The 16,547-nt window shown below is 46.7% G+C and overlaps 1 protein-coding gene and 1 long non-coding RNA gene across 2 annotated transcripts in view; one reads left to right on the top strand and one right to left on the bottom strand.

Annotated features, from left to right (window-relative positions):
* The window catches only part of LOC118227837, a 23,941-nt gene extending 18,671 nt beyond the window's left edge, over positions 1 to 5,270 (bottom strand). Inside the window, exon 1 of the long non-coding RNA XR_004765358.1 lies at positions 4,664 to 5,270. This is a non-coding gene — a long non-coding RNA (uncharacterized LOC118227837). The remainder of the gene's footprint in view (positions 1 to 4,663) is intronic.
* Positions 1,047 to 16,547, top strand: slc44a1a (solute carrier family 44 member 1a). The gene is made up of 16 exons (XM_035418797.1): positions 1,047 to 1,526; positions 2,183 to 2,272; positions 3,573 to 3,715; positions 7,073 to 7,209; positions 7,843 to 7,936; positions 8,485 to 8,654; positions 9,018 to 9,107; positions 9,417 to 9,556; positions 10,108 to 10,294; positions 10,665 to 10,833; positions 11,278 to 11,434; positions 11,847 to 11,930; positions 12,426 to 12,563; positions 13,121 to 13,357; positions 13,536 to 13,613; positions 13,896 to 16,547. Exons 1-16 carry the CDS (start codon positions 1,503 to 1,505, stop codon positions 13,911 to 13,913), a joined length of 1,956 nt encoding a protein of 651 aa, XP_035274688.1. The 5' UTR covers positions 1,047 to 1,502; the 3' UTR covers positions 13,914 to 16,547.

Raw genomic sequence — 16,547 nt, 5'->3', positions numbered from 1 at the left:
CGTATGACCTTCACACGCATCCCAGAGTGCTCTGAAGTAAACCCACATTATCCCTCTCAGCCAATGGATGCAGGTCCAGGATCAGATCAGCCTGTCAGTCACCTGATCCTGCCACTTCAGGGTTTCCTCAAAGCCCCAGAATGCAACAGTAACATTTTTCAGTATGGATACCGTATATTCCCATTCTTGATTTGTATATATATATATATATATATTTTTTTTTGTGACGGTGAAAGGTTGTACTGATAATTTTTCAACATTTAACTTCCCATAACTACCAGTGATATTAACACGTATTTATAAAATAATTGTGGGAATTAAATAAAGCGTTACTTGCTACCAGACAACACACTGCAATGTGCATATTGAGAAATGTGAGTGATAAAATATATTTGTCACACCGTGCTTTGGTCTCATTGGGATATATGTGAAATATAACCAACAGAAAGTGGGCTTAATTCAGCAAATGCTAGCAGGAATTAGAAATATTTTTGATATATGTATTTTGAAATGTATCAAATGTAGTACTCATTGCATTACAGCATTTTAAAGATATTAAATCAAGATATTTAATAATAAGATATAAAATAAGACATCTATGGACACTAAAGAATTTCAAAATCCACAATTGTTTTGTACGTTTCATTTACGTATTTGAGAATTCCACGTGATGCAAACGGTGACATTCATGTTTTTAAAACACTGAGTCAGAAACTACAATATTTAAATACTGCCATAACTGCAGACAAAGTAGGCTATGTTGTAATTTTAAAACTGCATAAGGTGTATCATGGTTTGAAAGCATAACCACAGGCAAAAGTTAGACACTTATTAATTAGCAGTCTTAAGATGTTTTTCATGGAGACTAGCAATTTTAATATGTAATCCTTATGAGAGATAACAGAACTCAGCAACCTCATGTGTTCATGTGTAGCCTGTACACCGACAACTGACCTGCTGCACCGCTGAACTGTATGTACTGTAGGCCATGTTAATACCTTTGAAACTCGCGGGTTCCGCCAACGTCCCATCATCCTTAGGAATCTGGACTACAGAAGTCGGCGACAGAGAGCACGCGCCGCGCAAACTGACTGAACTTTATTCCATCTGGATAGGATGTGGAAAATAATTCTAATACATCCACATAATATCTGGCCAATGGACCTGCCCAAACATTCGCGCTAATGTGACGCTTGCGACTACGTAGGCAGCGAGTGGCTCAAATATTCGTGTTCCGGCTACACCTGAATCCGCCAGGAAGTGTGGCGCGATAAATCCTAAAAAAGTATCCGCGTCTCCCGGAGCGACTGTACTAGCGAAGACATGGGAATTTGCATTTTCTGGTTTGGGTGTGGGCCGGTTGTATGACTTTTTCTGGTTTTCGAATCGTATCAAGCGACCGCTCGCCAGTTTAGGCAGGTTAAAGAGAGACCGTCAACTCTCCGCAAGTTTGGGTCGTTTTTTTTCGCCAAGTTGTTCCCGATCTCAAGTATTTGTAAGCAATGGGATGCGGCGGTAGCACGGAGGTAAGCAGGCTGTTTCCCTCAACCCCAAAGACCGCGGTAGGGAGGGACAAGACGTATAATCATATACTATATATAATTATATTGTGTGATCTATTCATGTAGCCGGGCATTTAAACTGCACACTTAATTGCCAGCATCTAGTCAGGTTCACTTCGCGCAATCCTGTGGCGGTCTGACCCATTATTTTTTCCAAAAAGAGATTAAGACTTCCCCTTTCTTGTAGTTGTAGCCTGTTTGTACCACGAATAGGGTAATGCAGTCATTTAAACAGTTAGCCCACCGGGCAAACGAATCTGTTTTAAAAGCAATTGAGTCAAGGTTTAAAAAAAGAAAGGAAGTCGTTTTAATATCGCCTCTGCATTGTAAACAAAACTGACCTCGTTTCTTCCCTTGCCGTAAGAAATGTGCTGCAAATGGCACCCGTGCGTAGCTATAGCCTTTTGTGCAGCTTTACGTTAAGGAAAAGCTAACTCTAACTCTAAAGACTTTACTCTATGTACAAAAAAGTTACTTTTGCAGTTTATTTACTGTTAAAGATGCAATCGCCTCCGTCCATGCATGTTGCAACGTGTGGTAAACATATTTTTGTTTGGAAGAATTTGCCACGATTGGACGCAAACTGACATATGGTTGCCTTGTCTTGTATTTTCTTCCAGAAGGGAAAGCGGGAGTGGAAACCGTTGGAAGATCGATGCTGTACAGACATTCCATGGCTCATAATATTCATCGCCTTCTGCATCGGCATGGTGAGTCTGGCCGGATTTGACCGAAATATGCGCTTCCTCAGCGGGGTCTGCGGGACTACCTGACTGCGGTCGCCTCTGGTGGGCGGACAGTGAGCACAGTTGCATCTTTCGTTGCTTCTCAGATTAAAAAATAAATAAATCCTGGAGGCTTGAGCACGCCAGTTGTTCAGGATTCCAGTGTAATGCCACATGGGGCGTAAAAATGTGAGCTGGCCTTTCTGAAAAATAATGTCACTTTGGCGCTATGCATGTCTGTTGTTTATGAAGAGCCCTTATCCCACGTCATGTCAGATTTTCTGCGCTGTAAAGATCTGTTCATGGAGTGTTATTGTCTGCTGTTTTTTTATTTATTTATTTATTTTTAATTTTGCATTGTTTTTATACAGTTGCATTTTACTATTGTCCTACATGAGTTTACCACAGTCCAAAAAAAAAAAAAAAAACGAAAAAACAACTTCAGCAAGGATACATGTGCAAGTTGCAGCTCACGAAGCTACAGTATCAAAAATGCCAGTTCGTATAGATGGCCCGGCTAATAAATAACTAAGATCAGAACTGAAACTCAAATGAGCGATAACATTTCCGTCCAGCGAATAGTCCGTGATTAAACAAGTGATTAAACGACTAAGAGCAGAAGTGGGCGTGAAATCTTGGAACGGATCGGAGGTTCGCTATGACGGATCGGAGCCTCGCTGAGCCGCACTGCCGGCTGCACGTGGGCCCAGCTCACTCACTGCTGCTTTCTGTCGGTCTCGTGAAGTGGGAAACAGTTAGCACGTGACCAAGTCGTACATCCTAGCTGTTTGCGTTCGTGTGGTCATCGGCAACTGGCAAGTTAATCACGTGAACAATGCAGGGGGTCTGCTCAGATGTCAGGAGGCTGGACCAATGGGATCGCCCGTGGCAAAACGTAAATAAGGGAAGCCAGGCATGAACTCTGCTGAGTCCTGACGTTTGCCTAATCACATTATGACAGATAAATACATGAAAGTTATATGGATATATTTACCATGTAACCTGGTACATTGTTGCTATTGTCCAGAAACTGGTAACAGCGGGGTGACTGAGGTCAGTGATACATCACAACCGGTTAACTCTGATATCATGGAACTTGCACCAGTTTACCGCTGGCATTTGTTGGCAACTTCCTGGTGGTAAACGAGGATGTTTTCTGCTTTACCGAGCTGAAGACCGGCTGAACGCACCATTAGAATGGTGACCTTGCATAGGAAGCTCCTCCTGTCTGTGGGTGAATGACAGCCCCTAACCCTAACACTACCCCCCCCTTACCCCCCCCCAGGGGTGCATCTGCGGCTTCGCCATCGCCACGGGGGCGGCGTCCCGGCTCATCTCGGGGTACGACAGCTACGGGAACACCTGCGGCCAGAAGAACGCCCCCATCGAGGGCATCGAGCTCAGCGGCAGGGACCAGACCAGCAAGAAGTGAGTCCGGTGGCCGCGCCCCTTATCCCTGCCCCGATTCCTCTGCAGCAAACCCACCTGAACGCCAGGCCCCCAACCCCCAAAACCCTAAATGCATGAACCCCTAACCCACAAATCCCTAAACCCACAAACCTCCAAACCCATGAGCGCCCAACAGCCAAACCTGTAAACCCTTAAACCCCCAAACCCCGAACAGACGAACCAGGTGAGGTGAGTTACCTGTGCAGTCAGGTGTTTTAATAGTTCGCAGGCTCTCAAAAATATTTGTATCTGTGTCCAAGCACTTGTCCCTTTTGCCCCCCAAGTGCCCATTTGGTTTGATAAAAATTACAAAACACATATTTGTATTGCCATTGTTGCTGTCATTAATTTCCATTAATTCATTTTGGTAAAATATATTCAGTACAGTAACTGGGTGTCCTTACTCAGTGTTTCTAGCTTGGTTGTGCCCTTTTCTCATTTTGAGCAGCTGTCACTCAAAATGTTTCTATTGGGACATAAGATCATTTTAACGCCCTGTCCAGAAGCACAGACTGAGCATCCGAGACACCCACCAGAACTTTTAAATATTCCGAAATTAGTTTTTGAGTAGAATCGTGTATTGACATCGCTGTGTCGTAGTAGACTTTTAAAAAATTGTCTTTACTCACAGATTTAAGCCCTAACGTGATTTATCGTTAACTGGAGAACTCGTGATCAAACCAAACGGTGTCTTAGTATTTTCTCTACAGCAACTTGCAAACGACACATCTCCATTTCAGTGACCCTATATCGCAATTGAGTTATCTGTCTTTTATAACGACTCTGCCAGGACAACGACTGCGCTGTTGTTTGGTTATTTATCGAATTGTTTAACGATCCCATTTTCGCATCAGAGACAATATGAAGGTTAATAAAGCCTAATTTCAGATGGCTACGCCACTGACCGTCTGTAAATCGGCTCTGTACCTTTATCCATGGAGCTGGATTTGACGCCGGAGGGCAAGACGAAGCGAGTCGGAAGCATTTTCCTGCTTTAATGTTTCATGGGTCTCTTGCTCCCTCTCTTCTCTCTGCTCAGTTAACATTCGACTTGCTGTTTTCATCGGGGTTCGGTGATATAAACACTTCCTATGAATCCCCTCGTGCCCGGCGTGGCTCCGGATGCATCTCGCGCTCTCCGGCGTCCACGGAAGCAGAAACGAGTCCTGCCGTCAGAAAATGTGTCTCGCGGGGAGCCGTTTTGCAAACTGTCGGTTTTCGCCGCGTGCATTTCCGCTGTTTTAAAAGCGCACTTTATTTCCGCTTGTTTCCAGGAGGCTCGTGCAGAACAGTTCCACTCTGAAGCGTACGAACCTGCGCGTGGCTTTGAAAAATCTCCCCGCGTCAGGCCCGCTGTCTGTCATCCTATCTCCGGAATTGATTGGAGCTTTAGTCCTTGAGGGTCTCTTCGACAATCCGCTCTTCTGTTCTTTATTTTTATTTAATTATGCGAAATATTGAAATTAACTGTGATTTAATTGGAAAAAACGGAAGACCTGTCCCTGACTAAAGTTTTAGATTTAAAGTGGTTGATTGAACCCAGACTGGGGTCATAGGTGACCCTAAATAGTAATGACAAAATAAATGAACTTTATGAATGAAGGAGGGCAGACAGCCTGCTTCTTGATTCAGACAAGTATAAAGCAGGGACAGTGATAGATAAAGAAGGGATACAAAAAAGTCCCTTAATCCCCTTTATCCATCCAAAAATGTCAGTGACCAGGTGTCACACTTTCAGAAATGAGCCCCACCCCCCTGCCATTATTCTGTAAATAAATGAATGTCTGTGGAGGCCTGGGTCTGTCTGTGCATTTCTGTATGTTACACGTAGTGTGTACTTTTCCGTTAATAGTCCCCATCTGAGATCATTTTGATCCTGTGTCAGATGTTGGGAGCATTAGCATTGAGGACAGTCGGTTTAGCCTTGTTCAGCATTGTTTAGCCTTGTTTAGCCATGTTTAGCCTTGTTCGGACGTGTTTAGCCTAGTTTGACCTTGTTTAGCCTTGTTTAGACTTGCTAAACAGACTGTGTTTGTGTTTCTCACTTGATACTGCGGCCCTAGTTTTTGGCTGTGAGCTGGCAACCCCCTCCACAGGGAACGGAGAGGCAGGGCCTGTCGAACCCTCAGACAAAAGCCTCTCTGTGGCCCTCTAGATTTCTCCCTTTGTCTCCCATCACTCTGTTATTGAGTCGGGTTGCTCTGGTGGCTGTTGTTGGTAAGACGCTGATCCAGTGTGTGGACGGGCCTCGTGAGCTGGTCTCGAACCCAGACTGTAGTGGTCAGGGAAGTGGGTTTGTCCCTCGGAGGTTGCCGGCTTCATTCCCAGGTGGGGCACAGCCGTCTTACTCTTGTGTAAAACTGTGCTCATCCAGCTGCTCTGGATAAGAGCGTCTGCTGGGAGCATTGTGTGGATGCAGATTCCGGAATATTCCGAGAATGGTGACCTCAAAACACGGACGCTCGGCACTGAGTCACCCCTTCACAAACGGGCTCTTGTGGCGAAACCTTGGCTGGCCCCCAGAGAGCTGAAGGACTTGAGCCTGGCAACAGCTCTGGCTCTGTTGGTTGGGTAGGCTGACCAGAATCCCTGTTTTTTTTTTTCCGGGAATGTCGTCTTTTGGAACCGGAGTAACGGCCTGTGTGGGATTTCGGAATTCTTAAAAGTCTCCGGAATTTAGGCTTGCTAATTCCAGACTGCATACAAGTTAACAAAGGGCGCAGTGCGGTGTCCATAACACCCACCTGCACCTGTTGTACACCTGGACTATTTTTTCCTGAAAATGAAAACACTTGGTGGTTGAGCGGCATCCGTTCACCAGTGCAGAGAGTCACCCGCCAGTGATCCCAGCCCAAATGACTTCAACATTATTTAACTTGTTTGTCTTTAACTTAAATAATAATGAATCTGTCTCATTTCTAATAGGGCGCATATGTGCCTAGTACTTTAGCCCGTAATACAGAATATGTTCAGGGCCCCACCCCAATCAATGATGTCACCCGGGTATGACACCTCCCCCCTTAGAGAAGGCATTGAATAAATGTTTATGGCTGCAGTTCAGCTGAAGTTAAAACAACACTCCACACCTTCACTCATATGTCTTAAATATTGTATTTTTGACTTCAGACATGTAGAGAAAATGGTCGATTTGTTGCCATTACACAGATGGTCCAATGCAAGATTGTTTCAGAAGGTCATTCATTTGCAGATACAGACAAAATAATTGGTTTTGACTAAAGAAGTACTGGACCGCACCACTTATTCTGAGGTTAAGACGGCCTATGAATTCCCCTTTAACTTTGCCCTCATGTTCTCCCCTTTCTTGTTAAATTTCAGATACGTCTTCTTCCTGGACCCCTGCAACATCGACTTTGTGAATCGGAAGATTAAGTCCATGGCGCTGTGTGTGGCTCAGTGTCCCGGGGAGGAGCTGAAGTCGTACGACGACATTCGCAAGTTCGCCACGACAAACGGTGAGCTTTCAGCCCTTCTGCTGGCTTAACGCTGCTTACCCCCCCCCACCCCCCCACCCCCAACGCCCCCCCTGCAGAAAGGCAAGGGCATGTATACCTGGCCTCCCCTCTTATTTTTTAATGAACCCCCACGTACCCGGGTTACTGTCACTGAGCCATGGATACAGTCCCATAAGGACACCAGGCCCAGAGGGCAGCTCGGTGTACACAGAGCATGTGTGCAAGATCAGGCTAAAAAGCAGAGCTACTGAAGTTAAAAACGGTCACACACACACACACCGTCAGGCTGGGAAGAATCCCCAGAATCCCCAGAATCCCCAGAATCCCCCGCCCAGGACTGAGCACCGCAGCAGGAATGCTAACAGTGACTCTAAAGGACTCCTTCACCTGTGTCTGTGTGTGTCTGTGTGTGCCTGTGTGTGTGTGTGTGTGTGTGTGTGCCTGCCTGTGTGTGTGTGTGTGTGTGTTTGTGTGCCTGCCTGCGTGTGTGTGTGTGTGTGTGTGTGTCTGTGTGTGTCTGTGTGTGCCTGTGTGTGCCTGTGTGTGTGTGTGTGTGTGTGTGTGTGCCTGCCTGTGTGTGTGTGTGTGTGTTTGTGTGCCTGCCTGCGTGTGTTTGTGTGTGTTTTTTTTTAGGATCGGAACTCTGCTCCTACGATGTGCCAGTGAACAAATACACCAGTCACTCGGAGAGAACCACCAAATGCCCCCAGCTCCCGGTGCTCCCCAGGTGAGGTGGCAGGGTGGAGGTCGGGGCAAACGGAGGGGAGTGTCTGGGATTAGTGCTGAGATTAGCGCTGGTTTAACAGGATTGTGGGTAAATCAACCCGCTGCTGTTCTCATTGGTTTAAACAGTGCCTGAGGCACGCGGCGTAGGACTGGAGTTCAGAACACTGCCGTTACTGATGAGATGTAAATCAGTCGTTTTTTCATATTTAAATCATATGTCATATGTCAAGCATTGGCGGTGTGGGACTGCTTCTGCTGTTAGACACAGTCTACCAGTTCACGGTGCTCTTTGTTGTTATTATTACTGGTGGTCGTTAAAAATCCTTGAAAATATGGTCTTACTGGAAAGTTGTGGAACAAAGTTCCACAAATAGTTCACTGTTCTTGAAAATCTAAAGAAATTTCCGCTCTGATATCTATGGTTTGTCTGTGATTCTGTTCTCCACTCTGATATTTGTGGTTTATCTGTGATTCCGTGCTCCGCTCTGATGTCTGTGGTTTCTGTAATTCCGATCTCCGCTCTGATGTCTGTGGTGTCTTGCCTTGCAGTCAGTCTCTCCCAGTGTTTCACCGCTGCACCCCCATGAACATCACCTGCTACGCCAAATTCGTTGAGGCCCTCATTACCTTCGTTAGCGACAACAGCGTCCTGCATCGGCTCATCGCCGGGGTGATGGCCAGCAAGGAGATCATTATGGGCTTGTGCCTGCTGTCTCTAGGTATCCACTCTGCTGAAGCCTGACTCTGACTCCACCCACCTCCTGCTCTTAGCACTGGAGCACTGCGGTCTGTGTTGGTGACTGTGTGACATTTTATTTATTCGTTTTCATTTAGATGGGCCACAGGTATAACATAGGCTTATGTATGTGTGTGTGGACTAACATTCAGTGGGATTGTGGGTAATGAAGTGTATCTCTCTGTCCCACAGTGGCGGTGTGGGTAATTTAGAGCGTCTGTCTCTCTCCCACAGTGGGATTGTGGGTAATGTAGTGTGTGTCTCTCTCCCACAGTGGGATTGTGGGTAATGTAGTGTCTGTCCCACTGTGGGATTGTGGGTAATGTAGTGTGTGTCTGTCCCACAGTGCTCTCCATGATCCTGATGGTTGTCATCCGCTTCATTTCCGCTGTGCTGGTGTGGATCATCACCGCCCTCGTGATCTTGGGCTCCGTGGGTGAGCGCTGCTCCTGTCCAATCCCGGGCCAGCCATCTTTAGGCCCCGCCCACTGCCGAAACACCGCCTCATGAAATGGGCGGCGCCTAAGCAGAACATCGCTTAACGGCGGAACGGTGTGTTGTTCCCAAGGGTGTGTTTGAGGGCACGCAGGAGAAAGAAACTAGGAGAAAGAGACTATTTGCTCCTGAATTATTCAGAATTATTTCAGTGTGTTTTTTATAGCATCACAGCACCCTTTCCCTGCCTCCTTTCTGGGAAGAGATGGCGACTCTGAAGTCTTTTATTTTGTTTTGTTTTTTTGCGCAGGGGGAACAGGGGTCCTGTGGTGGCTGTACGCGGATCACAGAAAGAACCTGAATGACACCATGAACAAAGACGAGCTGGGGGTTGCCAAGGACAACGTGCAGGCCCTGCTGGTCTACGCCATCGCTGCCACTGTGTTCACCGTGCGTTGGGGGGGTGGGGGGGGTGGGGCAGAGAGGGGCGGAGGAGGAGAGAGAGGAGAGAGGTGGGGAGGGAGGAAGAGAGGGGGAAAGAGGGGAGAGGGAGGGAGGGAGAGTGAAAGGAAGTGTGTGTGTGGATGTGTGATAATTTGAGGAAAAATGATCTTTATAAAAAAACTTTGGGATGAGGAGTACTTGAGCAAACGGGTGGAAGCATGTCTTACACACAGGTGTGTAGGTGTGTGCCTGGTACAGGTGTGCAGGTGAGTGCCTGGTACAGGTGTGCAGGTGAGTGCCTGGTACAGGTGTGCAGGTGAGTGCCTGGTACAGGTGTGCAGGTGTGTGCCTGGTACAGGTGTGCAGGTGTGTGCCTGGTACAGGTGTGCAGGTGAGTGCCTGGTACAGGTGTGTAGGTGTGTGCCTGGTACAGGTGTGCAGGTGTGTGCCTGGTACAGGTGTGCAGGTGTGTGCCTGGTACAGGTGTGTAGGTGTGTGCCTGGTACAGGTGTGTAGGTGAGTGCCCGGTGGACAGCTGTGTGCTGTGCTCTCCGCAGGTGGTCCTGCTGCTGCTGATGTTCTTCATGCGGAAGCGTGTGGCGCTCACCATCGCGCTGTTCCACGTGGCGGGGAAGGTGTTCACTCACCTGCCCCTGCTGGTGCTGCAGCCGTTCTGGACCTTCCTGGCCCTCATGCTCTTCTGGGTCTACTGGCTCACCGTGCTGCTCTTCCTGGGCACTGCAGGTCAGCATGGAGATACACACACACACACACACACTGACGCGCGCACACGCTCACTCACTCACACACACACACACATACATACATACATAATCACGAACAAACACACACATTCACAAATATACACACACCAACACACGCACACACACACACACACACACGTATACATGCACATACACACACACACAAACACACACACACTTTTTAGGATTAGTGAGGGAGAAAATGCTTACAAAAAACTAAACTAACTGGGACACATTGTACATCAAATTGAAAGGTGAAAAATTGCACTTACCTGGGTGAACTGTCAGGAACGCATCCTTTGTGAGGGTTTGGGGTGACGGACGGGTTTCTGTGCTGGCGCCCCCTGCAGGCAGTCCGGTGCAGAACCCGGATACGGGCCTGGTGGAGTTCCGCATGTCCGGTCCGCTGCAGTACATGACCTGGTACCACGCAGTGGGGCTGATCTGGATCAGCGAGTTCCTGCTGGCCTGCCAGCAGATGACCATCGCCGGCGCCGTCGTCACCTACTACTTCACCAGGTGAGTCGCGAAGAAACCCGCCCGTAAAAACCCGCCCAAAAACCCGCCCGTAAATACCCGCCCGAAAACCCGCTTCACCAGGTGAGCCGCGAAGAAACCCGCCAGAAAACCCGCCCAAAACCCGCCCAAGAACCCGCTTCACCAGGTGAACCGCGGTCCGAGAACAAGCCTAAAGACCCGCCAGCGCACCTCACACGATGGCGTCCTGGGCTGTGCTGCTGCAGTTAGGGAGCTGCACTTGCCTGCTCGAAGGAGACCTGGACCTGTATTCATAAAGAATCTGAGAGTAGGCCTGCTGACCCGGGCTCTGAATCCTGGGGCCTGGTCTAGGATCAGTTGGGGGTTTTGCCTCGTAATGGAGAAGGTCAGGATAGGGGCAGCGGGAAACTGATCCCAGGTCAGCATGCTTTATGAATACTGACCCTGTACGTCTGGCGCCCGCAGGGACAAGTCTAACCTGCCGCTGACCCCCATCGTCTCCTCGGGGTTGCGGCTGGCGCGGTACCACCTGGGCACGGTGGCCAAGGGCTCCTTCATCATCACCCTGGTGGAGATCCCCCGCCTCATCCTCATGTACATCCACAACCAGCTCAAGGGCCGGGTGAGCCCACCGCTGCCACCCTGTGGCCCGTCTCTGCTACTGCACCTCTAAAAGCCATGAAAAACACATGCTCTTACACAGCAGGGGGCTCAAACGCCAGGTCTTTTGTGGTTTCCTTTCAATCAGAAGCCAACTTTGGTAAAATGCAGACTGTCACACATTTGAGTTGTGCAGTGCAAACAGATGGACAGAACATAGACAAGAAATGGACAGAATATAGACAAGAGATGGACAGAATATAGACAAGAGATGGACAGAACATAGACAAGAGATAGACAGAATATAGACAAGAAATGGATAGAATGTAGACCAAGATGGACAGCAAAAGCCTACTTTATGCAGAAAGCATTATATAAATTGAAATTTGTGATTATTAAAATGTCATACTGTATTTCCTGTTCCCTTCCGGCAGGAAAACGCGTGTGCGAGGTGCATGCTGAAAGCCTGCATCTGCTGCCTGTGGTGTCTGGAGAAGTGCCTGAGGTACCTGAATCAGGTGAGCTGGTCCAGCTGAGTGGGACTTATTAACCATATTTAATTTAAAGAATTTACTTAAAATAAAATAAATAAATAAATAAAAAACGTAGTCCTATTTTCTCAGAATTTGTTGTACTGGTAGGAATGTGTGTTACCCTGTGGGATTTGAACACAATGTGTGTGTGTGTATATTTGTATATGTGTATGTGTGTGGGCGTGTGCGTGTGCGTGTGCGCGTGTGTACTGTGTGTGTCTGTGTGTGTGTGTATATGTGTATGTGTGTGTGTGTGTGCGTGTGTGTATATGTGTGCGTGTGTACTGTGTGTGCGTGTGCACGTGTGTGTACTGTGTGTGTGCGCGTGTGCGTGTGTGTGTGTGCGTGTGTGCGTGCGTGTTTGTGTGTGTGCGTGCGTGCGTGTTTGTGTGTGTGTGTGTTTATGTGTGCGTGTGTGTGTGTGCGTGCGTGCGTGTGTTTGTGTGTGTGTACTGTGTGTGTATGTGTGTGTGTGTGTAGAACGCGTACGCTGCGACTGCCATTAACAGCACTAGCTTCTGCACATCGGCGCGGGACGCCTTCGTCATCCTGGTGGAGAACGCCCTGCGAGTGGCGGCCATTAACACTGTGGGCGACTTCGTGCTGTTCCTGGGCAAGGTGAGGGCACGGCACACCCGCACGGCCACCCCATTACCCACCAATCACAAGCCTTCATCCAGCTGCATCACACCAAAAGTGGGCGGGGCTACCATATACTGTAAAATCTGTGGCTCACTGATGTGGGACATATTCATGTACAGTGCTGTGAAAAAAGGTGATTTCCTCTATTATTGCTTATTTGTCACACTGAATGGTTTCAGATCTTTATACAAAATAGCATATTAGGCAAAGGGAAGCTAAATAAACTAAACTCATTTTAAAAATGATTTCATTTATTGAATGGATGTTTAATAACTTTTTCATTCAATAAAGAAATATTTTGAAATATTTTGTGTTTACTCAGGTTCACTTTGTCTAATATAACATTTTGTTTAAAGATCCGAAACCATTCAGTGTGACAAATATGCAATAACAAAAGAAATCAGGAAGGGGGCAAGCACTATAGAACAGTGCCTTAACAGATACCAGTGTTTGTAACGTGCGTGTGTGTGTGCGTGTGTGTGTGTGTGTGTGTGTGCGTGCGTGTGTGTGTGTGTGTGTGTGCATGTACTCAGGTGCTGATCGTGTCCTGCACGGCGTTTGCGGGGGTCCTGGCGCTGAACTACCAGCGGGACTACACGGTGTGGGTGCTGCCCCTCCTCATCGTCTGCCTCTTCGCCTTCCTGGTGGCCCACTGCTTCCTGTCCATCTACGAGATCGTGGTGGACGTCCTCTTCCTCTGCTTCGCTGTCGACACCAAGTACAACGACGGCAGCTCTGGCAGGGAGTACTACATGGACAAGGCCCTCATGGTGAGGCGGGAGGGAAATAACACTGACCGTTTAACACTGACTGTGACACACTGACTTTCACACTGACCATTCAACACTGACCGTTTAACACTGAGCATATAACACTGACCGTTTAACACTGAGCATATAACACTGACCGTTTAACACTGAGCATATAACACTGTGTATTTACCTGCAGGAGTTTGTGGAGAACAGTAAGAAGGCGATGCCTGCCCGTGGCCGGGATGCAGGGGACGGCACAGAGATGAAGCCCATGGTGAGAAATGGACTTCCTATCAGCCTTTGCTCCACTTCCTGTCAGCCTCTGCTTCAGTTCCTGTCAGGATGTTTCATTTCCTGTCAGCCTGTGCTCCACTTCCTGTCAGGATGTTTCATTTCCTGTCAGCCTGTGCTTCACTTCCTGACGGCCTGTGGTCCACTTCCTGTTTGACTTTATGAATACGTGCCTTTATTTGTGCTGAGATGCTTTATGAATATGGGCCTTAATTTGCTCTGAAATGCTTAATAAATACAGGTCTTTATTTGCTTTTTTTTACAGGCTTCTGGTGGAAGTTAAGGTTGACCCAAAATCGCCAAATGAGGAGTTTCTAAAGACATTCCAGATGTTTATTTTTTACCAACATGTAATATGTTTACTAAGCTTTTGACTCCAGAGAACACTGATATTTTAATACACTACGTAATGATGCACTTTATACTAAAGCTGTGTGCGTATTTGCCGCTGATGCATTTTCGTAGCGATGGCCTTTTTAAAACTGAGTAAAAGGAAGGGGTCTCTGGTCTAGTGAAATGCTGAAATGTGTAGAATCAAGACGATTGCTGCGTTCCTTTGAAAAGCCATTATTGATTCCATTCAGATGAAAACACCCATCAAATATTTTTTCTTCACTTTTTGCAAGTTTGTAAGTCTTTAAACACTTTGTTTTTTTTTTATCAGTTTCAGAAAGTTTGGGTGCTTTGTAAAAATGTGTTTGTGTTTTCCTGCACCATACCTGAAGGCATAAATGTGGTGCGTTAGGTCATTTTGTAATACTCTTTTCATTTTTTTATTTCAGTGGGTGGGTGTCTCTGTATATACTGAACTATGCTTTATTTTGAATCATTTTAAGACTTTTTATCCACCATCAGTTATGAGCAACATTTTAGTTTTGCAGTTTTTGAAAGTTTTTTTTTTGTAATGTTGTGAAATGTAAGGAGCCGCATGCGGTTCACTGACGGGACTCCTGAGGAACGCGAGGGCGCGTCGGGCGCGAGGCACAGATTTAGGCCCCTAAACTGCGTACCCTCCTGTTACCTAGCAATAAGAACCTGAGAGAATGTTCCGGAACTGCCCCTCAGGTGGGACACACAGCTACGGCATTTGGCTGGAGGTGAGATGACCCTCCCCGTCACAAATGATGTCCTGGTCTCTAGCCTGTGCGCTGGAGAAATACTGAACTCGTATAGAAAGCAGTGGATAATCGCGTTTCTGACAGAGGAAGGAGACTTTTGCCACGGTCCCTTAAGTTGGGTTGAGTCTTCTGCTTGCCTGCAGGTTTAACTCCAGTCCTGGAGGGGGGGCTGTGTCTGCAAGTTTAACTCCAGTCCAGGAGGGGTCGCTGTGTCTGCAGGTTTAACTCCAGTCCAGGAGGGGGCGCTGTGTCTGCAGGTTTAAGTGGAGTTTGCGTAGAGATCCTCCAGCCTTTCGCTTTGCCTTAATCCTGCTGTGCCTCCCCACAGCCGTGGAGGTGGTTTTTAAATCCTGGGATGCTTGCATGTCACCCAGTCCAACTTGCCTTAAAACATTCGAGATAGATTCACGTATGATTTATTCGTTTCCTTCTGGGTCTGAAAGATATTGAATGTATCAGACCTTTAAATTACTGGTGGTGCATAATTTATGCAACCTTCTATTACCTGAACTTTTTGTGACGCTGCCTTGTGACAGATTGAGAGCAACTTTTTTTGTGATTGTCGCGTTTTTTTTTGTTGTCAAATTTATTGCAGGTACTAAGAGATTTATCATTATTTTTTTGTGCTGGTCTACTACAAACTGAAAAACCTGTCCCGTGTACATATCGTCCCGCAGGATCCTGGTGCACCTCGGCTCAGTCTGAGGTTACATTCCAAGTTCTGCGTTACCGCGGCAACACGGATGCACTCAGGAAGTGAGCAGGGTCGTAAATGGCGAGGCCAGTTGTGATTAGATATAAGTGCCACCGGCGGTTTGGTGATGCCGCAGAACTCAAAGGATGTGGCGGCCCGAATGGGCAGGGGGAAACGATTGGTCCCTCCAAAAAGAGGAAGAGAGAGAAAAAGAAGAGATTGGGGGGTCACAGGAACAGAAAGAGCTGAAGCTTAGTGAGGCTCGCCTTAACTGGAGATCCAAGGGCTGTGGTATTCACTGGTCTTTGGAGAGCCACATGGTGGTGTGTGGGTAGTTATTTTTTGACCTTTAAATCCAAAACCAATTCAGACTCAAGGAGACAGGTGAGACAAATTGAACTGCTATCAACTGCTGAATTTATTAATTGACTTCTGAGTGAAAATGAAAACCAGCACCCCCTCTAGCTCTCCGAGGGTAAGTGCAAGTACCTCTGGTTCAGAGTTATGCGATGCCCATTGTAGAGCACTATGAAATGGTTTCCTCCCCGATTCTGACTTTTAATGCTTCATATTGTGTGTTATGTACTAGGTACATTGGCAATAATAACAAACCAAAATATGTTTGAAAATTATTTTTTGTGCAGTTTGCTCAGAATAAAAGCTTAACACGTTTACATAAAGGGAAAATAATCAATTTTATGTGTTTAAGGGTGGTATTGGTAGATGGTATTACAAGATTTTGCTTTATTGTCGTCTACGCCACAATTTAATTGCATGAGTTTGATTCCATATTTTATATGTATACATTTAATATTGTCATTTAATGTACTTAGAGAGCATACTCTGACTTAAAACATCGGTGCTAGTTTTTATGACTTTGCACCTGTTAATGACACTGTTGTAGCAAACCTTCAAATGGCTTTAACAATGAAATCTCTTAAAATGTTCTGCTTAAATGCCACTAGTGTACTATAATATCTGCTGCAATTGTAATTTAGATTTTTAGGGTGTGTATTTTTAAAGAACCAACAAGACATGGAGAAAATGTTTTCCTATCAACGGAACATGGCATTAAACTGATAAGACAAAGATGACTATAAACTTA

Source organism: Anguilla anguilla, chromosome 5 (assembly GCF_013347855.1).
Source record: "Anguilla anguilla isolate fAngAng1 chromosome 5, fAngAng1.pri, whole genome shotgun sequence".
NCBI lineage: Eukaryota > Metazoa > Chordata > Actinopteri > Anguilliformes > Anguillidae > Anguilla > Anguilla anguilla.
The sequence above is the reverse complement of the archived record's forward strand: the minus strand, read 5'-3'. Positions and strand labels throughout refer to the sequence as shown.

Excerpts from the sequence above, each read along its gene's own strand:
- slc44a1a (XM_035418797.1), top strand. The coding sequence starts at position 1,503 with ATGGGATGCGGCGGTAGCACGGAG. Across the intron at positions 7,937-8,484 it reads CAGCTCCCGGTGCTCCCCAG|TCAGTCTCTCCCAGTGTTTC; the intron begins GTGAGGTGGCAG and ends CTTGCCTTGCAG. Across the intron at positions 12,564-13,120 it reads TCGTGCTGTTCCTGGGCAAG|GTGCTGATCGTGTCCTGCAC; the intron begins GTGAGGGCACGG and ends GCATGTACTCAG.